At 44.7% G+C, this 23,327-nt stretch overlaps 2 protein-coding genes across 2 annotated transcripts in view; both read left to right on the top strand.

Moving 5' to 3' along the window:
- Positions 1 to 1,367: 1,367 nt before the first annotated feature.
- Positions 1,368 to 7,690, top strand: mblac2 (metallo-beta-lactamase domain containing 2). The gene is made up of 2 exons (XM_033017259.1): positions 1,368 to 1,843; positions 6,995 to 7,690. Exons 1-2 carry the CDS (start codon positions 1,384 to 1,386, stop codon positions 7,384 to 7,386), a joined length of 852 nt encoding a protein of 283 aa, XP_032873150.1. The 5' UTR covers positions 1,368 to 1,383; the 3' UTR covers positions 7,387 to 7,690.
- Positions 7,691 to 17,853: 10,163 nt separating this feature from the next.
- The window catches only part of cetn3 (centrin 3), a 12,910-nt gene continuing 7,436 nt past the window's right edge, over positions 17,854 to 23,327 (top strand). The window contains exon 1 of the mRNA XM_033017260.1: positions 17,854 to 17,907. Within this exon, the coding sequence (XP_032873151.1) occupies positions 17,891 to 17,907 (17 nt within the window). The 5' untranslated portion in view covers positions 17,854 to 17,890. The remainder of the gene's footprint in view (positions 17,908 to 23,327) is intronic.

Raw genomic sequence — 23,327 nt, 5'->3', positions numbered from 1 at the left:
GTAGAAATGAGGACAGGGGAGAGACAATGTGACCATAAATCTCTCTCTCTCTCTCACACACACACACACACAGACAGACAGACATACAGACACACACACAGACAGACACAGACAGACACACACACACACACACAGACAGACAGACACACAGACAGACATACAGACACACACACACAGACAAACACATACACAGACAGACATACATACAGACACACAGACAGACACATACATACACAGACAAACACATACACAGACAGACATACATACAGACACACACAGACAGACACATACATACACAGACACACACAGACAGACACATACACACACACAGACAAACATACATACACACAGACAGACACACACACAGACAGACACATACACACAGACAGACATACATACACAGACACATACACACAGACAGACACACACACAGACAGACACACACACACAGACAGACACACACACAGACAGACACATACACAGACATACACAGACAGACAGACATACACAGACAGACATATACACAGACAGACAGACATATACACAGACAGACACATACACACACACACAGACAGACAGATAGACACATACAGACAGACATACATACACACAGACAGACATACATACACACACAGACAGATACACACACAGACAGACAGACATACATACAGACACAGACAGACATACATACACACACACAGACAGACACACACACAGACACACACACAGACAGACAGACACACACACAGACAGACACATACACACACAGACAGATACACACACAGACACACAGACAGACAGACATACATACAGACACAGACAGACATACATACACACACACAGACAGACACACACACAGACACACACACAGACAGACAGACACAGACACATACACACACAGACATACATACACACAGACAGACATACATACACACACAGACAGATACACACACAGACACACAGACAGACAGACATACATACAGACAGACAGACATACACACACACAGACAGACACACACACAGACACACACACAGACAGACAGACACACACACAGACAGACACATACACACACAGACAGACAGACACACAGACAGACAGACACATACACACAGACAGACATACATACACAGACAGACCCACACACGCCCCCCCTCCCCCCCCCCCGGAGCCGGTCTGGTCTGTTGACCCATCTAGCAGGTGGGGGAGGGGCTGCAGCCAGATAGACAGGCAGTGGGCGCGGTTGCTCGGTGCGGGAGGGAAGGAAGGGAGGGGAGGAGGGGAGAGAGGAAGTGAAGGAAGGAAGGAAGGGAGGAAGGAGGGAGGAGGGAAGGAAGGAGGGGAAGGAGGGGAAGGAGAGGAAGGAGAGGAGTGAAGGAGGGAGGATGATCGCGGAGCCGGACGCCGAGCCGGTCGGGGACGGTACTGGGGAATGGTTCTGGCACCAGCAGGTGTTGCCCGGCCTGTACCTGATCCGTGAGCGCTATTTCGAGGCGGCCAAGCGCGCCAACATCTGGCTGCTGCAGGGTTCACAGCGGGACCTGGTGGTGGACAGCGGCCTGGGCCTGGTCAACCTGCCCAGCTTCCTGCGGGCCCGCGGCCTGATCGGCTCCAAGCCCGTGATGGTCGTCGCCACCCACGTCCACTTCGACCACTCGGGCGGCCTGCACCACTTCGACCGGGTGGCCGTGCACAGGGCCGAGGCCAGCGCCCTGGTGCATGGAGACAACTACGAGACGGTCACCTGGCTGTCTGACGTCGAGATTTCCAAGGCCCCTCAGCCGGGCTGGAAAGCAAACACCTACAGAGTGAAGCCTGTGCACCCTTCCCGTGTCCTAGACGAGGGTAAATGTCTTGTCGCTGTGATGTATATATATATATACCTTGTCTACCTCGGTCTTATTGAAACCGTAGTGCTCAGTTGCTAGATTTCAACTGAAGGCAGTGTCGAGGGCATAGAGTGTAAGAAAAACTAACCAAATTAAGCCATATGAAACAGGCTTTTCTACTCAAGTCATCCATTCCAGATGCCCCATCTAAACCAGTCTATTTGTCCGCATTTGCGCCATTTCCCTCTAAAGCTTTCCTATCTATGTACCTGTCCAAATGTCTTTTAAAAGCTGTTATTGTAGTTGCCTCAACTACCTCTTTCAACAGCTCATTGCATATTCCCACCACCTGCAGTGAAAAGGTTGCCCTTCAGGTTACTATTAAATACAATACAATACAATACCTTTTATTGTCATTTGAACCTCACATGGGAATCATTTCCCTCCCACATTAAACATATCATTCTTGATTCCCCTATCCTGGATAAAAGACCGTATAGCCACCCTATCCCCTCATGATTTTAAACACCTCTATAAGATCACCGCCTCAGCCTTCTGTGCACCAAGGAATAAAGTCATACCTTGCCCTGGTAACATAGTTAGGCAACATCTCAAATGAAGATCCTTCATCAGAACTGGGAAAGCAAGCCAAATTTGTTTTGTTTTTTGTTGCTGAGGGAGTGGGAGTGGGTGGGTGGGGGGGGGGGGGGGGGGGGGGGGAAATGGAGAGGACAGAGGGGATGTGATGGGGGTAGGGAGTTCAAGATTGTTGTGGTCATGGGAATGTCATCTGTGATGCGTTAATGGGGATAGCGAGAGAAAATCATAAAAAGGTATGTGTAAAAGCTGTGAATTGTAGGTCAGAGTGCAGAAAACCAAGCTGCATTAGTGGAGAGAGAAAAAATGAATAAATATTACTGATAACATACGACAATAAAACCTAAACTAGGTGTTTCCCTCAGAGCTGACCTGTATTTCACAGTTTCTACATGTTTATTTGATTTGTGCCCAAATAACTAATTCTCAAAGTGTGAAACATATAGAGCATAGAAGAGTATAGCACAATATCAGGCTCTGCAACCCACAATGTTAATGCCAATCACTATGCCAAGTTTAACTAATCTCTCCCTGTGCAAATCCATATCCTTTGATTTCCTGCATCTAGCTTTTAGATAGGCATCTTTGTGCCTGTCTAAAAGCTTCTTAAACACCTCTATCATCTTCTCCCAACACCATTTCAGAATGGCAGGCAGTGGGGTACCGCAAGGCTCGGTGCTGGAACTGCAGCTATTTACAATATACATCAATGATTTGGATGAAGGCATTCAAAGTAACATTAGAAAATTTGCAGATGACACAAAGCTGGGTGGCAGTGTGAACTGTGAGGAGGATGCTATGAGAATGCAGGGTGACTTGGACAGGTTGGGGGAGTGGGCAGGTGCATGGCAGATGCAGTTTAATGTGGATAAATGTGAGGTTTTCCACTTTGGTAGAAAAAACAGGAAGGCAGATTACTATCTAAATGGCGTCAAGTTGGGATAAGGGGAAGTATAACGGGATCTGGGGGGTCTTTGTTCATCAGTCTATGAAAGTAAGCATCCAGGTACAGCAGGCAGTGAAGAAAGCGAATGGCATGTTGGTTTTTATAACAAGAGGAATCGAGTATAGGAGCAAAGAGGTCCTTCTGCAGTTGTACAGAGCCCTAGTGATACCACACCTGGAGTATTGTGTGCAGTTTTGGTCCTGTAATTTGAGGAAGGACATTCTTGCTATTGAGGGAGTGCAGCGTAGTTTTACAAGGTTAATTCCCGGGATGGCAGGACTGTCATATGCTGAGAAAATGGAGCAGCTGGGCTTGTACACTCTGGAGTTTAGAAGGATGAGAGGAAATCTTATTGAAACATATAAGATTGTTAAGGGTTTGGACACGCTAGAGGCAGGAAACATGTTCCTGATGTTGGGGGAGTCCAGAACCAGGGGCCACAGTTTAAGAATAAGAGGTAAGCCATTTAGAACAGAGACGAGGAAACACTTTTTCTCACAAAGAGTTGTGAGTCTGTGGAATTCTGCCTTAGTGGAGGCAGGTTCTCTGGATGCTTTCAAGAGAGAGCTAGATAGGGCTCTTAAAGATAGTGGAGTCGGGGGATATGAGGAGAAGGCAGGAACGGGGTACTGATTGGGGATGATCAGCCATGATCACATTGAATGGCGGTGCTGGCTTGAAGGGTCGAATGGCCTACTCCTGCACCTGTTGTCTATTGTCTTTGACATTACCGCCATGGAAACAAATATTCTAGCTCTCTACGCTGTCAATGCCCTTCACAATTTTATATACTTCTATCAGGACTCGCCTCAACCTTTGACGTTCTAAAGAAAACCAAACCAGTTTGATCTTTCATAGCTAATATCCTCTAATCTGGGCATCATTTTGCTAAGCTTCTGCATCCTCTTCAAAGCCTGCACATCCTTCCGGCAATGGGTCAGCCAGAACTGCATGCAATACTCCAAATGTGGCCCAACCAAAGTCCAATGAAGCTGCAAAGCGATGCCTGTCACTTATACTCAGTGCCCTGACTGATGAAGGCAAGCATACCATATACCTATTTTCCATTCTATCTACTTGTGCTACCACTAAGATCACTCTTTTTCAATTTTGCTAAGGGTCTTGTAATTAACCATATACTTTTCCCTTACATTTGACTTCCCAAAGTGCAACACCACATTTGCTTGGATTAAACTCCATCTGTAATTTCTCTGCCCATATCTGTAACTAATCTACATCTGGCCGTATGTTTTGGATTTAGGCAATTTGCAGTTGTATTTTCCAGTTAGGTCAGTGACAAGCACACGTTGAAAGTTGCCTGCAGAAACCTCAGGTATGTGTTCCCTAGCAGATACTCCGTTCTGCCTTGCCACTGTTAAGCCAAGCCAAATTGAAAACAGGGCACCTTCATTGATCTTGACTTGTTTGTACAGATTCATAATGTTTGAGTCATCACATCGTTTGCCTACATTTACGGTCTATCTCAAAACTCAATCCCTGTGCTGGATCATTGGAGGTTTTTAAAGAGGTGATAGATAATGTTTTGGAAGAACATATAATTGAGAGACATGGAGAACTGGCACAGAAGAAATGAGATGAAGCCAGGGGCAGACATGGCTGTATTGAATGGTGGGGACTGGCTTTAGGATCCAGGTGGCCCATTGATGCTCATGTTATTCCAATCTCTGACTACTTTGGCATTAATTTCATAATACTTGAATTTTAAAATGATTAACTTTGATGATATCTTGTGATATCTTTGAGTTTTAAAATTGATTCAAAATTGTCTTGGAGGAAGGAGTCAAAGGGAAACGTAGAAACAGAAAATAGGTACAGGAGTAGGCCATTCGGCCTTTTGAGCCAGCACCGCCATCCAATATGATCATGGCTGATCATCCTAAATCAGTATCCCGTTCCTGCTTTCTCCCCATATCCCTGGATTCCGTTAGCCCTAAGAGCTATATCTAACTCTCTCTTGAAGCCATCCAGTGAATTGGCCTCCACTGCCTTCTGTGGCAGAGAATTCCACAGATTCAAACTCTCTGGGTGAAAAGGTTTTTCCTCATCTCAGTGCTAAATGGCCTACCCCTTATTCTTAAACTATGACCCCTGGTTCTGGACTCGCCCAACACTGGAAAGATTTTTCCTGCATGTATCTTGTCCAATCCTTTAAGAATTTTATATGTTTCTGTAAGATAGTGAATATAAGCCGAGTCGATACATTCTTTTATCATATGTCAGTCCCGCCATCCCGGGAATTAACCAGGTGAACCTACACTGCATTCCCTCAATAGCAAGACTGTCTTTCCTCAAATAAGGAGACCAGTAGAAATTGTGGAGAGTTTTTCTGATTGGAGTCCTATGACCAGTGGAGTGCAGCAGGGTTTAGTGTTGGGTCCATTATTGTTTGTTATCTACAAAATGGTTTGGATGACAATGTAGTTAGCATTGATGGTAAATTGGCTGATGACACAAACATTGGTGATATAGTGGACAGTGAGGAATAACATCTAAGTTTACAATTTGATTTAGATCAATTAGAAGGGGGGGGGGGGAGGAACTAGAGTAGGAATTGCACAGTAAATGGTAGAACCCTGGAAAGTGTTACAGTACTGAGTGATCTGGGAGTATAACCATATAACCATATAACAATTACAGCACGGAAACAGGCCAGCTCGGCCCTTCTAGTCCGTGCCGAACACTTATTCTCCCCTAGTCCCATCTACCTGCATTCAGCCCATAACCCTCCATTCCTTTCCCGTCCATATACCTATCCAATTTATTTTTAAATGATAAAATCGAACCTGCCTCCACCACTTCCACTGGAAGCTCATTCCACACAGCTACCACTCTCTGAGTAAAGAGTAAAGAAGTTCCCCCTCATGTTACCCCTAAACTTCTGTCCCTTGTGCTCAGTTCCCGAAAGTGATGAGTCAGGTGGACTGAGTGGTGAAAAATAACAAATTGAGAGTATCATGTTATTGTTGCACAAGCCTTTGGTGAGAGCACACTTGGAGTACTGTGTGCAGATCTGGTCGCCCAGCTATGGGAAGAATGTCATTAGATTGGAAAGGGTGTAGAAGAATATTCCATGCCGGGGGGAGTACAAAAGGAGGGCTTTACAGGTTCAATCATAGAGTTTGTTGAGAACATAGACAACAGACTTCTGTATGTTAAGGAATTTGAGAGATATGGGGATAGTTCAAGAAAATGGAGTGGAGGTAAAAGATTGGCCTTTAGCTAAATGACTGACAAAGCAGGCTAATCTATGATTCTATGGTCAAATCAGCATTGCAGCCTAACTGTAGATCTTGACTGTGCAATAGTGTAGGTGACCAGGAGAGAAGTAAAATAACCTCCCAAATGTTTTGCATAAGTTCTATGCTTTTTTATGGTTACCCCTAAGACGAGACAAAACAACACTACATTTTGCTTATTGAGGTTAACAATGTTAAGGCGTTTCACATTAAAAAATGTACTATAATTATATAAAGCGAACAAAGTTACTGTGTATTTTATGGCCATGACTGGATTGTTATTAAAGCTTTTTTTATATTAATGATTCAAATACTTGCATTGGCAATTACAGAAATTTTCCTGAGATCCTTACGTTTTTCATGCTAGGTGACATTATTAATCTTGGAAACCGTCAGCTCACTGTTCTACACATGCCTGGTCACTCCAGAGGTTGCATCTGCCTTCATGACCAGGAGAATCGTATTCTCTTTAGTGGTGATGTCGTATACAATGGTGCCTTGATTGACTGGCTCCCTTTCAGTAACATCAGTGACTACATCCGAACATGCAGACGCATAATGACTCTAGTGGAAAATAACCTTGTGCAACAAGTGTTACCAGGTCATTTTGATTCCTTTGATGCAGAAAGACTTTACAACTTGACCTCGAGTTATGTTGCCAGTGTTGGAGTGTGCCATAAAATTTCATCATTCACTCTTCAGTGCATTGCTACTCTCGTCTTATGGTTGAAGTATCGTCGTGGACGGAATGCTCGATAAGATTGATGGCACAAAACTTAACACTTCAGCTTTCAGATTTTATTAAGATTGCTTTGTAAAGAAGGAGTGTAATTGTAAATTAAATTATATTCGTTATTAGAGGTTATTACTTGCTAATTAAAGGAGACTATTTTATGATCATCCATCTTTGCTTTGGAATTGTATGGTCATGTAACAATTCTGCAACTAACATGTTGAATATGTTGTGAGTATATTAAGTTTCCAAAGTATAGAAATGAAAATTTGATTTCACAATGGAAAAAGAAAATTCATATTGAAGTTTTTATATTTTATGAAACAATGCCTTTAAAGTTTCATTACCATAATAACAATTTCAGTGATACCAGTTTTTAAATTGGTTCGTTAATCTTAGATACTAAATGGATGTAACAGTTATTCCTTATTAAACATATAATTTAAATATTACTTGCCTGATTTTGCAAAGAGAACAGATTTGCAAAAATGGCTTATTTAATAATTCGTTCTACCCTCTCTGACCTGATAAAGACAGACGGACTGGGATCCAATGAGAAGCAGCAAAAAATGATATTTTGAGTATTGCTAATGGACAAGAAAATACATGTTCCTTCTCAAAAAATCCACATCTTTATGAATTTCGCAATTGGTTAGGTAAAATTTAAAGAATAACCTTAAATGATAAAATATTGAATACGGTGCAGCCATTGGAAGCTGGTACATTTCTCCTATAAAAGTATGCAAATAAACTATTTCAAAAATAAAAATAACATACAATTTGGACATGATTAAAGACCATTATGCTATAAATTCCTACTACATAATTTATTGAGCAATTTATATTCCTTAATATCTATCTGAATCTGCACTTAAGAGTCATGCAGCGTGGAAACAGGCGCTTCGGCCCAGTGTGCCCACACCGACCAACATGTCCCATCTATACTAGTCCCACCTGCCTGTGTTTGGCCCATATCCCTCTAAACCTTTCCTATCCATGTACCTGTCTAAATGTATTTAAATGTTGCAATAGTACCTGCCCCAACTATCCTCCAGCAGCTCGTTCCATACACCCACCACCCTATGTGTAAAATAAGTTGCCCCTCAGGTTCCTATTAAATCTATCCCCCCCGATCTTAAAGCTATGTCCTCTGGTATCTCGATTCCCCAACTCTGGGTAATAGACGTAAACCAAGTTTCATTTCATGTTTCAAGCCAATGTCTTTCGATAACTTGGGTGTTTTCTCTCTTTTAATTATCTTTGACGTGTGAAGTACCTGTCAACTTTTCTTCCTATAACTGAACCTTTAACAACTGATTACATTATCTCTAGTTGGTATTATTGGTATACACTAGTAAATAGGGATGCCTGGTGTTAAATGAAAATATCTCAGTAATTTCCTCCACAAAACTAGGTAATTTTGAAGGCAAAAAGTGCACAGAGTCATGATGTTAATCTTATTCATGCTTAGGTTAAGTCTTGCTCTTTTTAATGTAAAAGTTCATTCAGTAAAATGTACACTAAGGGTTTTGGAGAGTTTATTATGTTCCATTAGTATTATTTAGCTTTGACAGGCCTTCCATTTGATGTAGGGGATCCATTTAATTTGGTATAATAGTCTGAAGGATCCTAAGACCCTTTCTTGCTGAAGGCCAACCTGGAAGGACTTACTATGGAATGGCTTGCTGTGGAATGTGACAAGAATATGTAAAGTAGAGTATTGATTTGACAGTTCTCATGTGTGCTTCACTGTCCTATTAAGTGAGCCAGATCTTGCTCCCAACAACCTTGTTGTGGTCTAAAGATAGCATGAAGATTAAAGAAGGCATGCTATCCGGAGAGGACGTTCATTATTACATACAGTGCATTCAGAAAGTATTCAGACCCCTTCACTTTTTCCACATTTTGTTACGTTATAGCCTTTATCATCAATCTACACACAATACTCCATAATAAAAAAGAGAAAAACAGGTGTTTAGAAATATTTGCAAAGTAATTAAAAATAAATAACTGAAATATCACATTTACATACTTATTCAGACCCTTTACTCAGTACGTTGCTGAGGCACCTTTGGCAGTGATTACAGCCTCAAGTCTTCTTGGGTATGTCGCTACAAGCTTGGCACACCTGTATTTGGGTAATTTTTCCCATTCTTTTCTGCAGATTCTCTCAAGCTCTGTCAGGTTGGATGGGGAGCGTCGATGCACAGCTATTTTCAGGTCCCTCCAGAGATGTTCGATCGGGTTCAAGCCCGGCCTGTGGCTGGGCCACTCAAGGACATTCTCAGACTTGTCACAAAGCCATTCCTGCGTTGTCTTGCATGTGTGCTTAGAGTCGTTGTCCTGTTGGTAGGTGAACCTCCGCCCCAGTCTGAGGTCCAGAATGCTCTGGAGCAGGTTTTCATCAAGGATCTCCCGGTACTTTGCTCCGTTCATCTTTCCCTCGATCCTGATTAGTCTCCCAGTTCCTGTCACTGAAAAGCATCCCCACAGAATGATGCTGCCACCACCATGCTTCACCGTAGGTATGGTATTGGCCAGGTGATGAGTGGTGCCTGGTTTCCTCCAGTCATGACGCTTGGCATTCAGGCCAAAGAGTTCAATCTTGGTTTCATCAGACCAGAGAATCTTGTTTCTCATGCCTTTTGGCAAACTCCAAGTGGACTGTCATGTGCCTTTTACTGAGGAGTGGCTTCCACTCTGTCCACTCTACCATAAAGGCCTGATTGGTCAAGTGCTGCAGATATAGTTGTCCTTCTGGAAGGTTTTCCCATCTCCACAGAGGAACTCTGGGGCTCTGTCAGAGTGATCACCGGGTTCTTGTTCACCTCCCTGACCAAGGCCCTTCTCCCCCGATTGCTCAGTTTGGCCGGGCGGCCAGCTCTATGAAGAGTCCTGGTGGTTCCAAATTTCTTCCATTCAAGAATGACGGAGGCCACTGTGCTCTTCAGGACCTAAAATGCTGCAGAAAGTGTTATATCCTTCCCCAGATCTGTGTCTAGACACAATCCTGTCACGGAGGTCTAGGGACAATGCCTTCGTCTTCATGGCTTGGTTTTTGCTCTGACATGCACTGTCAACTGTGGGACCTGATAAAGCCAGGTCTGTGCCTTTCCAAATCATGTCCAATCAATTTAATTTACCACTAGTGGACTCCAATCTAGTTGTAGAAACAGGATGAACCTAAGCTCAATTTGAGTGCCATAGCAAAGGGTCTGAATACTTATGTAAATGTGATCTTTCAATTATTTATTTTTAATTACTTCGCAAAAATTCTAAACACCTGTTTTCGCTTCTTCATTCTGGGGTATTGTGTGTAGATTGATGATGAAAAAAATAATTTAATCCATTTTAAAATAAGGCTGTAACAACAAAATGTGGAAAAAAGTGAAGGGGTCTGAATACTTTATGAATGCACTGTATCTAAATGTGTTATTGTAGTTTACTTTGTGGAACATAAATCTTGCAGTCAGTATTCTAAAAAAAATGGAATGGTAGTGTATATAATACAAATGCACCTCAATATGATGAATGTAAGGCCACATTTAATAATTTAGTATCTGACATAATTTTTTTTATGTCACATGAATAAATCCCATGTTTTGTATGGGAAGAGTCCTTTGTTTATGTATTATGAGCTCAGATAAATAGATTAATTGTCAGCAGGGACATCTAAATAAGATCTAAATCCGATTCTAAAATACTAGGAAATACAGCAGAAAGTGGGCAGATGCAAGGCAGGTGCAGTATAATGTGGATAAATGTGAGATTATTCACTTTGGTGGCAAGAACAGGAGGGCAGATTATTATCGGAATGGTGGCAGATTAGGAAAAGGGGAGGTGCAACAAGACCTGGGTGTGATTGTACATCAGTCACTGACATGCAGGTACAGCAGGCAGTGAAGAAAGTGAATGGCATGTTGGCCTTCATTGCGAGAGGATTTGAGTTTAGGAGCAAGGAGGTCCTACTGCAGTAGTACGGGTCCTGGTGAGACTGCAACTGGAGTGTTGTGTGCAATTTTGGTCTCCTAATTTGAGGAAGGACATTATTGCTACTGAGGTGGTGCAGTGTAGGTTCGCCAGGTTAATTCCCGGGATGGTGGTCTGACATATGATGAAAGAATGGGTCGACTGGGCTTGTATTCATTGGAATTTAGGATGAGAGGAGATCTTAGTTGCAGGAAAAATGTTCCCGATGTTGGGGGAGACCAGAACCAGGGGTTACAGTTTAAGAAAAGGGGTAGGCTATTTAGGACTGTGATGAGGAAAAAAAATTCACCCAGAGAGTTGTAAATCTGTGGAATTCTCAGCTACAGAAGGCAGTGGAGGCCAATTCACTGGATGTTTTCAAGAGGAGTTAGACTTAGCTCTTAGGGCTAACGGATTCAAGGCATATGGGGAAAAAGCAGGAAAGTTGTACTGATTTTAGATGATCAGCCATGATCATGTTGAATGGCGGTGCTGGCTTGAAGGGCCAAATGGCCTACTCCTGCACCTATTTTTTTAATAAATTACATGCACTTTTAAAGTTTAATTTGACAAACATTCTTTCCAAAGTCAGATTGATATGGAATGAAACCACATCTTGTTCTGTCTGCTTGGCAGTGTATTCAATTTCAGGGTCTAGGGAAACAAAATTTCTCTCACCTATTTATCAATGTGAAGACGCTGATTCAATTTGCTAAGAATGGCATTATAACTAAGTTTGAAATAATGTGTTGCCAACATCTTAACATGCTTTCTAAATACTGTTGTGATTTTCTACACTTCCATCTATGAGAGAGGACATTAGGTGAGGTGTAGTGATTGTTCTGGAAAAGAAGTAGATGGATGATGACTTAATTTTGATAGTGGATCAGAAAAAATGGAAATAGATCCACAAATCAGACAGCTCATAACTCCCCACTTGATTTATTAAACATTCATATTTAGGCAACTTGCACTGTTGTAAGTTCTCTCCGATATATAAGAGTCCACACCTGGAACAACGTTTATATCTCTCGGAGGTACACAGAAATGCTGGAGAAACTCAGCGGGTGCAGCAGCATCTATGGAGCGAAGGAGATAGGCAACGTTTCGGGCCGAAACCCTTCTTCAGAATCTCTCGTTTCCCTTTTCCCTGACTCAGTCTGAATAAGGTTTTCGATCCGGAACTTCACCTATTTCTTTTCTCTAGAGATGCTGCCTGACCCACTGAGTTACCCCTGCTTTTTGTGTCTAAGCCCATAAAGAATATGCCTGTTCCCTAACTCTGTATTACGTCCCCCGACTCTATTATATTGTGCTACTGTTCCCCACATCCATATTACACCCCCTACTGTTCACTGACTATATTACATTTCCTGAGTTTCTCCAGCATTTTTGTGTACCTTCGATTTTCCAGCATCTGCAGTTCCTTCTTAAATATTACATCTCCCTACTGTTCTCTGAGTGTGTTACGTTCCCCTACTGTTGTCAAACAATGCATTACATTCCCCTGCTGTTGTTTAACTCTGTATTACACCCCTACTGTTCTCTGACTATTACATTTTCCTAATGTTCTCTGATTCGGTATTACATTCCCCTGCTTTTCTCCAAATCTCTTAAATCCCCCAGCCCTTCTCCAACTCTTACATTCCTCTACTGTTCTACAACTCTGTGTGACAAAGTCCCACACGAGAGTTTAGTGTGCAAAATTAGATCACATGGCATTGGGGGTAGGGGATTGAGAACTGGTTGGCAGACAGGAAGCAAAGAGTAGGCATTAACGGGTCCATTTCAGATTGGCAAGCAGTGACTAGTGGGGTAGCGCAAGGCTCGGTGATGGGACCCCAGTATTTACAATATATATTAATGATTTGGACGAGGGAATTAAATGTGACATCTCCAAATTTGCGGATGACACAAAGCTGGGTGGCAGTGTGAGTTGCAATGAGGATGCTATGATGCATGGCATATGCAGTATAATGTGGATAAATGTGAGGTTATCCACTTTAGTGGCAAGAACAGGAAGGCAGATTATTATCTGAATGTGTCAGATTAGGAAAAGGGGAGGTGCAATGATACCTGGGTGTGCTTGTACATCAGTCACTGAAAGTAAGCATGCAGGTACAGCAGGCAGTGAAGAAAGCTAATGGCATGGCATGTTGGCCTTCATTGCGAGCGAATTTTGAGTTTAGGTCCAGGCAAGTCGTACTGCAGTTGTACAGGGCCATGGTGAGACTGCATCTGGAGTATTGTGTGCAATTTTGGTCTCCTAATTTGAGGAAGGACATTATTGCTATTGAGGGTTCACCAGGTTAATTTCCTTGATGGCGGGACTGACATATGATGAAAGAATGGGTTGACTGGCTTGTATTCATTGGAATTTAGAACAGGCTAGATGCAGGTAAAATGTTCCCGATGTTGGGGGAGTCCAGAACCAGGGGTTACAGTTTAAGAATAAGGGTAGGCCATTTAGGACAGAGATGAGGAAAAACCTCTTCACCATGTTGAGTAAATCACACGTACTCACGGATCTGGTACAACAGTATTTATTAAGTAACATATACAACACACTACAACATGCTAGCTCTACCATGCTGCATCACCAACTAACAGCACATGTCGGGTTGCGATGACATGAATGGTGCGGTAGTAGGCGGAGCTTATATTAATCAAGCACTACATTGGTTAATAAGTAATGTAACCAATCTACATCTTTCCTTGTAAGAATAAAAGTGAAACACATCTACAATAAAATGATATGTATGTATTAGGCACGTTACTAGGTGCTGACTGATTAATAATGCAACCGAAACACTAATAGCTCATACAAGGAAGTTCAGACGGTTCAAACAAAGTCCTTGTATCTAAGGGTCGGCCTACAAACCCATCCCGCGCACGTACGGTACAGATCCGCATCTCCTCCCTTCACCGGCGAGATTGCCGGGGTCCCGGGCTGCGGGAGCCCTGGGGACTCGGGGGGACAAACACGGCGAGGCAAGCGAGCGGGGGCACCGAGCGTGGTGGTGAGGGAGCTGGAGACACAAGGGGTGGGTCTGCAGCTGCAGGGTGTGAGGGAAGAGAAAGTCTGTTAGCAGATGGGTAGATTTAGTACGTTCCAGTACGGAGTTAGTGGGAAGGTCACATAGATGTCTGAATTTGGTGATCAGTACTTCGGGATCATCTAAAGTTTCAGCAGGTACCACAATCTGATTGTTGTGATCCAAAACTGCAGGAGCAAGGAGGAAGCGCTCTGCTCGTTTGATGGCTTCTGGGTCATCGATGTTGAGAAGGATAGAGGCACGGTGGTCTGGTGGAACGTTGTAATGAGCAGCACAAATGTAAAAGTTGAAGGTCGCGCTCGAAAATCCGCCAACGTTCAGCGAGGTCTGAGTCAAAAATCAGAGGATCAGGTTTACAGAATGAATTGGCCATAGCAACACGAGATGAAAGAAAGTAAAATCCGATATACTTAATGCGGAGTGGGTTGACCACATCTGACACCATGTTGAGTAATTCGCACATACTCAAGGATCTGGTACAACAGTATTTATTAAGTAACGTATACAACACACTACAACATGCTACCATGCTGCATCACCAACTAACAGCTCATGTCGGGTTGCGATTATATGAATGGTGGTAGTAGGTGGAGCTTATATTAATAAAGCACTTCATTGGTTAGTAAGTAATGTAACCAATCTACAACCCAGAGAGTTGTGAATCTGTGGAATTATCTGCCTCAGCAGGCAGTGGAGACGAATTCACTAGATGTTTTCAAGAGAGTTAGATTTAGCTCTTAGAACTAAAGGAATCAAGGGATATGTGGGAAAAGCAGGAACGGAGTACTCATTTTAGTTTATCTCCCATGATCACATTGAATGGTGGTGCTGGTTCAATGGCCTACTCCTAGACCTATTTTCGATGTTTCTACATTGTAACATAATGTGGAACTCCATATTAAATTCCCTAACTGTTCTTTAATTCCCCTTTTGTTTTCTATCTCATGTTACATTCCCTTTTTGTTTCTAACTATATTACACCCCCCCTCACCCCCCCCCCACCCCCCCCCCCCCCCCCCCCCCACTATTCTCTGTGTCAAATTCCCCCTCATGTTCTGTAACTATACATCCCCCAACAGTTCTTTAACTCGGTTACATTCCCCTGATTTCTCACTGTGTTACATTCCCCAACTGTTTCTCTAACTGTGTTACGTCACCTGACTGTTTTCTAACTCGGTATTACATGCCCCTACTGTTTCAAACTCTTTGTTATGGTCCCATACTGTGCTCTAACTCTGTGTTACGGTCCCCTACTGTTCTCTAAAGGGGCTGTCCCATTGCGGCGACCTAATTGGTGAGTTTAGGAAGAGTTTTGGAGAGTTTGAAAAAATGTCATGTTGAAGAATTCCTTTGACTTTGTAGAAGACCTCCTTCGATCTCCTTTTCACTATGTTGAAGACTATCTACGGACTACCTTTGACTACCTACAAATAACATGCCGACCTACTTCAACTAAACCTACGAGTAAAAAAAAATCTATTTTTTTCCATGGCGACCTTTTTTTACTCGCGGGCATTTTTCAGCATGTTGAAAATACGCCGCGACCTAGCTGAGGCCTTGAGTACGCGATGACTACTCTTGAGCATGAAGGAGAGTTTCAAAGACCTCCAAGGACCTTGTGTCGACCCTGCTGCGAGCATGAGTCAAGGGCAAACTCTTCTAAACTCGCCATTTAGGTCGCCGCAGTGGGACAGCCCCTTAACTCTGTGTTACGGTCCCTACTGTTCTCTAACTCTGTTATGGTTGCCCTACTGTGCTGTAACTCTGTGTTACATCCCCTACTGTGCTCTAACTAGGTATGTTACAATCTTACCTTCAGCGGCGCTGCAATTCTGCCACTGGCCGTGTGCGCGATTTTGGCGCGTTTGAGGGAGGGCGGGGTTATAAACCGGTTTTTTTTCCGACCTGGTCCTGGATTATATTTGTTGAAGTGCAAGATTTTGCTAAAGAATCGTTCCGACAGCCGTTCTGTGTTTAAAAAAAAATTCGCCCCGACAAGTTAATCGCTGGAGTGATTTTAAAATCAGCTTCTGAAGCCGTCAATGCCGACCAACGGGCCCGGATTTTATGTAGAGGACAGATAAAAGAAAGTAGTTTATTTTTATGTATAAAAGTGTTTCTTAAGATGCATTTAATTCACATTTTAAGTTGCGAAATGGTGATTTTTTTCCCCCGAAGAACCGGCAGTGTATTTGCTGCTGATATGGGGACTAAAATCACCGCACCCTCAACGTTCCAAATGGTCGCGTTCCAGAAAATCCCACAGGCAAGTTGATTTAAATGGCCATTAATTTACAGGTATTTAACATTAAATTCCTTCCATTTGGCCTATAAACCCATGACAATGAGATTTAAAAATTATGTTATATTCTGAATTCTTGTGTGAATTTTTTTTGGACACTTAGGCTATTTAAAAATGTTCAAAAGGGAACTGCAGATGCTGGAATATCAAAGGTACACAAAATTGCTGGGGAAACTCAGCGGGTGCAGCAGCATCTATGGAGCGAAGGAAATAGGCGACGTTTCGGGCCGAAACCCTTCTTCAGACGGAGGGTTTCGGCCCAAAACGTCGCCTATTTCCTTCGCTCCATAGATGCTGCTGCACCCGCTGAGTTTCCCCAGCAATTTTGTGTACCTTATTTCAAAATGTTAATCTATTCTTAAGAAATGGATAGATGTTTAGATCTAGTAATTGGATTTTGTAATTAGCTACAATTAGGTAACTAACTAATTATATGCTTTAATTTCAAGTCATCTAAGTAAGATTGTTTCGTATTTGTTTCAGAATGCTTCAATCTACAATAACTGAACATTTCTTTCAGTTCTCTTAAATTTTAATGAAAGTTATGGGTTTTTAAATGTTCTCGATCGCAGCTTTTGTGTTAAGTCAATGATAAAGCAATAGGGAACAAGATGCCAATTTCCGAGCATGAAAATGGCCATAACTTTTTTAATACTGAAGATATGAAAGTGAATTAGGTGTCAAATTATACTTTTTATGCTTTATCTGATGGGATAAATTAATTTCTTGATTTTTAAAATCTCAAAATTTTGTAACATTGCTACTCTAACTCTGTGTTACATCCCCTACTGTGCTCTAACTCTGTGTTACATCCCCTACTGTGCTCTAACTCTGTGTTACATCCCTACAGTGCTCTGCTCTATATCTTTGTCCCCTACTGTGCTCTCAGTGTTACTTCCACTGCCAACCCCTGCTCTAGCGCCACGCTCTCTCTGTGGACGACGTGAGGGCCAGCCTACTGTGACGCGCGCTCGGCGGTTGCCCGGCGACGAGCTCGCGCAGACGCAGTGGTCGCCGGGTGATAACCGTCGCCGCTCGCGGCCCGCCTGCGGACGCATGTCCGTGACGTTTTTGATCGACAGACTGGCCGGCCAATAGTAAGCACCGTCTCGCGCGGCGGGCCGATGACCAGCGGCGGGTCCGGGCCAATGAGAGTCGAGTCCCTCCCCTCCCCTTGACGGACGTCGGAGACGAGCGGCCGCCATGAGTCTGGCGCTCAGGTGAGGTCGTGTTGTGTCAGGGCTCAGGCTAGTGCGCTGAGGGGGAGTGGAGAGCTCAGGCGAGTGCGGTGTGTCAGCGGCGCTAAGGCGAGTCGGCGCTGAGGGGAATGTCAGCTTGTTGAGGCGACGTGTGTCGGCGGTGGCGCTAAGGCGAGTCGGCGCTGAGGCGAGTGTCGGCGTTGAGCGAGTGTCGGCGTTGAGGCGAGTCGGCGTTGAGGCGAGTGTCCGTTGAGAGTGTCGGCGTTGAGGAGTGTCGGCGTTGAGGCGAGTGTCGGCGTTGAGGGAGTGTCGGCGCTGAGGCGAGTGTCGGCGTTGAGGCGGTTGGCGTGAGGCGAGTGTCGGCGTTGAGGGGAGTGTCGGCGCTGAGGCGAGTGTCGGCGTTGAGGGGAGTGTCGGCGCTGAGGCGAGTGTCGGCGCTGAGGCGAGTGTCGGCGTGTTGAGGCGAGTGTCGGCGTTGAGGCGAGTGTCGGCGTTGAGGCGAGGTCGGCGCGTTGAGGGCGAGTGTCGGCGTTGAGGCGAGTGTCGGCGTGAGGCGAGTGTCGGCGCTGAGGGGGCAGCGTGTGAGGCGAGTGTCGGCGAGGGGAGTGTCGGCGTTGAGGGGAGTGTCGCGTTGAGGGGAGTGTCGGCGTTGAGGGGAGTGTCGGCGCTGAGGGGTGTCAGTGTGAGGCGAGTGTCGGCGTTGAGGGGAGTGTCGGCGCTGAGGGGTGTCGCGTTGAGGCGAGTGTCGGCGTTGAGGAGAGTGTCAGCGCGTTGAGAGGCGAGTGTCGCGCTGAGGCGAGGTCGGCGTTGAGGCGAGTGTCGGCGTTGAGGAGAGTGTCAGCGCGTTGAGAGGCGTGTCGGCGCTGAGGGGAGTGTCGGCGCTGAGGGGTGTCGCGTTGAGGCGAGTGTCGGCGCTGAGGGGGTCAGCGCGTTGAGAGGCGTGTCGGCGTGAGGCGAGCGCGTTGAGGCGAGTGTCGGCGTTGAGGCGAGTGTCGGCGCGTTGAGGCGAGTGTCGGCGTTGAGGCGAGTGTCGGCGCGTTGAGCGAGTGTCGGCGGTGAGGGCGTGAGTGTCGGCGTTGAGGCGAGTGTCGGCGCTGAGGCGAGTGTCGGCGTTGAGGGAGTGTCGCGCTGAGGGGTGTCAGCGTGTTGAGGCGAGTGTCGGCGTTGAGGAGAGTGTCAGTGCGTTGAGAGGCGTGTCGGCGCGAGGCGAGGTCAGCGTGTGAGGCTAGTGCGGCGTCGGAGGGGAGTGTCGGCGCTGAGGGGGTGTCGGCGCGTTGAGGGAGTGTCAGCGCTGAGGGCGTTGCGTTGAGGGGAGTTTCAGCACTGAGGCGAGTTGCGTTGAGGGAATGTCCGCGCGAGGCGAGTGTCGGCGTTGAGGGGAGTGTCACGTTGAGGCGAGTGTCGATGTTGAGGCGAGGGTCGGGGGTGAGGCGCGTGTCGGTGGGCTGAGGCTAGTGTCGGTTACTGAGGGGGAGTGACGGCGCGTTGAGGCGAGTGTCGGTACTGAGGGGAGTGACGGCGCGTTGAGGCGAGTGTTGGTACTGAGGGGAGTGTCGGCGCTGAGGCGAGTGTTGGTACTGAGGGGAGTGACGGAGCGTTGAGGCGAGTGTTGGTACTGAGGGGAGTGACGGTGCGTTGAGGCGAGTGTTGGTACTGAGGGGAGTGTCGGCGCTGAGGGGCGTGAAGGAAAATATACATTAAGCAGTAAATGGTGTTGGGTAAACTGATGGGACTGAAGGCTGATTAATCCCCAGGGCCTGATGGTCTGCATCCCAGGGTACTTAAGGAAGTGGCTCTAGAAATCGTGGATGCATTGTTGATAATTTTCCAATGTTCTATAGATTCAGGATCAGTTCCTGTGGATTGGAGGGTAGCTAATGTTATCCCACTTTTTAAGATAGGAGGGAGAGAGAAAACCGGGAATTATAGACCAGTTAGCCTGACATCGGTGGTGGGGAAGATGCTGGAGTCAATCATAAAAGATGAAATAGCGGCACATTTGGATAGCAGTAACAGGATCGAGCATCGAAAATGTGTCTAGAATTTGCTTTTCGTGACCCATCTCTGTGATCTGCTTGAAATTTAGCACAGATTTAGATAAAATATAATATAATTGAGAAGGAAGTCATCTCGTCAGTGCCAAAAGTTGCACATTAATTAATTAAGCTAATTAGAAAATGAGATCGAAAAATAAGAGCCATCTAGTGTTCAATGCTCTATTACTCCATGGGGAGCCTAATTCCGTGCTGCTGTCTATTTAACCATATATTATCATACTATAAATGATAATATGTGATAATATGATATATTACCATATCTGAAGAAGGGTCTCGACCAAAATGTTGCCTATTTCCTTCGCTCATAGATGCTGCCTCGCCCTGAGTTTCTCCAGCTTTTGTCTACATCCCACATATATATAATATATTGTGTGTGTGTGTATGTATGTATATATGTGTGTATATATATGTGTGTATGTATGTGTATATATATGTGATATGTGTGATATATATATATATATATGTATGTATGTAGTTATCTATATATATTTTATATATATATAGATATATTTAAAAGAATAATATATATATATATATGTGTGTGTATATATATATGTGTGTGTATATATATAGTGTATATATATACACTATATATATATATATATAGTGTATATATATAGTGTATATATATATATATATATGTATGTGTGTATGGTGTATATAATATATATGTATATATATATATATATATATATATGACTTGTCAATATGACTGGAGTTATATATAATTATACATAATTATATTATAAAAATAAATAATGAATATAGTTGTGAGTGTGTATTTTAAATGAGACTGCCGCGGAGGTCCGGCACTGGAACCCGCCTAATTAATGGGTGACGGCCAGTTCCTGTGGATTCCCCCTTTTACTGAACCCCACTGACTGTCAGTGTGCAGAGTTGGGGTCACAGCAGTAGTGGGACTGGGACAGTCCCAGGCTGGGGGAAGGTTAAGGCATCTTCCACTGAGAGGAAAATTCCTAACCCTAACCTTAACTCACCCCCCTTCCACAGCTGTCCACGGCTGGAACCGCTTAGGGACCGGCTCCGTAAGTGTGGCCGCTCAGCACGTCCACCTCGGCAAGCGTGCCCTTCATGGTGATGATGGTGGGGAGCAGGCCACCCCGGCCGCATTCAGCACCCCCATAGCGCCGGCTCCATCAGTCCGCCCACTCGCTTTGCTGCAACACCGGCCGGCCGACAGCCCGACTGATCTGTCACAGCACTCACCGGCCTACCGACAGCCTGACCGAACCTTCACAGCACTCACAGGCCTACTGACAGCCTGACCGATCCTTCACAGCATCCACCGACGGGCCGACAACCATACCAACTGACTGATCGACTGTCCGACCCACTGACCAACTGACTGATTGACTTCGGACTGATTGAATGACTTCTGACTGATTGACTTCTGACTGATTAACGTCTGTCTGACTGACTGACTGACTGACTGATCCTAACCCTAACCCTAGCTCTGCATTTTTATTTATCATTTTTATTTAACATTTAACATCATAACTTTACAAAGATAAATCAATTGTAGAACAAAATTATCAGCAAGGTTAGCATTACCTATATCCCTTCGAAACCTTGCTATTGTTTTGTTGTAAATAGGAAGCAGCCATGATCCCAGAGTGCTCGCTGCCTAGCTACCATGAAACAAAGCGCGTAATTGGTCAATTGGCGTCCGACGCAATGTCAAACGTGCAGTGATTGGACAATTACTACTTGGAAAATTGTAGGTTTTCCTCATATTTAAAAAATATGTACAGGTTTTGTTCTTGACAAGTTTCAGGTATGATTTATATAATATTTTTACACAATATGTTAAAAATTCAGGTAGTTACGTGATTGGGTTACGAACTTAAACGAAAAAGCACCTTGGCCCATAGCCTACAACAGGATCGGTCTGAGTCAGCATGAATTTACGAAGGGGAATTCATGCTTGACTAATCTTTTGGAATTTTTTGAGGATGTAACTAGGAAAATGGACGAGGGAGTGGATGTAGTGTACCTGGATTTTCAGAAAGCATTCGATAAGGTCCCACGTAGGAGATTAGTGGGCAAAATTAGGCCACATGGTATTGGGGGTAGAGTGCGGACATGGATAGAAAATTGGTTGGCAGACAGGAAACAAAGGGTAGGGATTAATGGCTCCCTTCAGAGTGGCAGGCAGTGACTAGTGGGGTACCGCAAGGCACGGTGCTGGGATCGCAGCTATTTACAATATATATTAATGATTTAGATGAAGGGATGACTAGTAACATTAGCAAATTTGCAGATGACACAAAGCTGGGTGGCAGTGTGAATTGTGAGGAGGATGCTATGAGAGTGCAGGGTGACTTGGACAGGTTGGGTGAGTGGGCAGATGCATGGCAGATGCAGTTTAATGTGGATAGATGTGAGGTTATCCACTTTGGTAGCAAAAACAGGAAGGCAGATTATTATCTAAATGGTGTCAAGTTGGGAAAAGGGGAAGTAAAATGGGATGTTGGGGTCCTTGTTCATCAGTGCTGGCCATAACAAGAGCAGGTGAGTATAGGAGCAAAGAGGTTCTTCTGCAGTTGTACAGGGCCCTAGTGAGGTCACACCTGGAGTATTGTGTGCAGTTTTGGTCCCCTAATTTGAGGAAAACAATCTTACACAATATTCTACACACACTAGGGACATTTTACAACATTACCAAAGCCAATTAACCTACATACAACCTGTATGTCTTTGGAGAGTGGGAGGAAACCGGAGCACCCGGAGAAAACCCATGCTGGTCACGGGTTTGTACAGCCAGCACCCATAGTCTGGATCGAACCCGGGTCTCTGGAGCAGCAAAGGGCCTGTCCCACGAGCATGCGCGACCAAACCGGAAGCAGGGGCCGCGCGGAGGTCGAGTGAGTGATGTGAAGTTCGAGCGAAGTCCGCAGGAAGCTCGCACGTGACGTACGGCGTCAAGACGCTGCAGGCCGGCAGGCCGTTGCCTCGCGGAATTTTTGAACACGGTCAGTTTTGCGGAGCCCCGCGCGATGTCGGGACCAGCTCCGCACAACTCCATACGGCTTCGGCGATCGAAGGGGGACGGCCCCGCGAGACGTACGGCTCAAGCGACCATGTTAGGTTGCGTTACCGCATGGAGTCGGATGCTCGTGGTGGGACAGGCCTTAAGGCAGCAACTCGACTGCTGTGCCACCATGCTGCTCTCTGCACTGGATCTGACTGGTACCTCTGATGTTTGCGAGATATACAACACACAAAAATGGGACTACTATATATTCTATATATATATATATATATGCACACACCACAATAATGTAGACATAAAACTACAGTGCTGGTTTATTAAAAAAAGAGAATTTAATGGGTTTGTTAGTGAGTTTTACTGTATGGGTGGAG

Source organism: Amblyraja radiata, chromosome 3 (assembly GCF_010909765.2).
Source record: "Amblyraja radiata isolate CabotCenter1 chromosome 3, sAmbRad1.1.pri, whole genome shotgun sequence".
NCBI classification, from domain to species: Eukaryota; Metazoa; Chordata; class Chondrichthyes; order Rajiformes; family Rajidae; genus Amblyraja; species Amblyraja radiata.
Note: the sequence above shows the minus strand (reverse complement) of the source record. Positions and strands in the feature narration are given on the sequence as shown.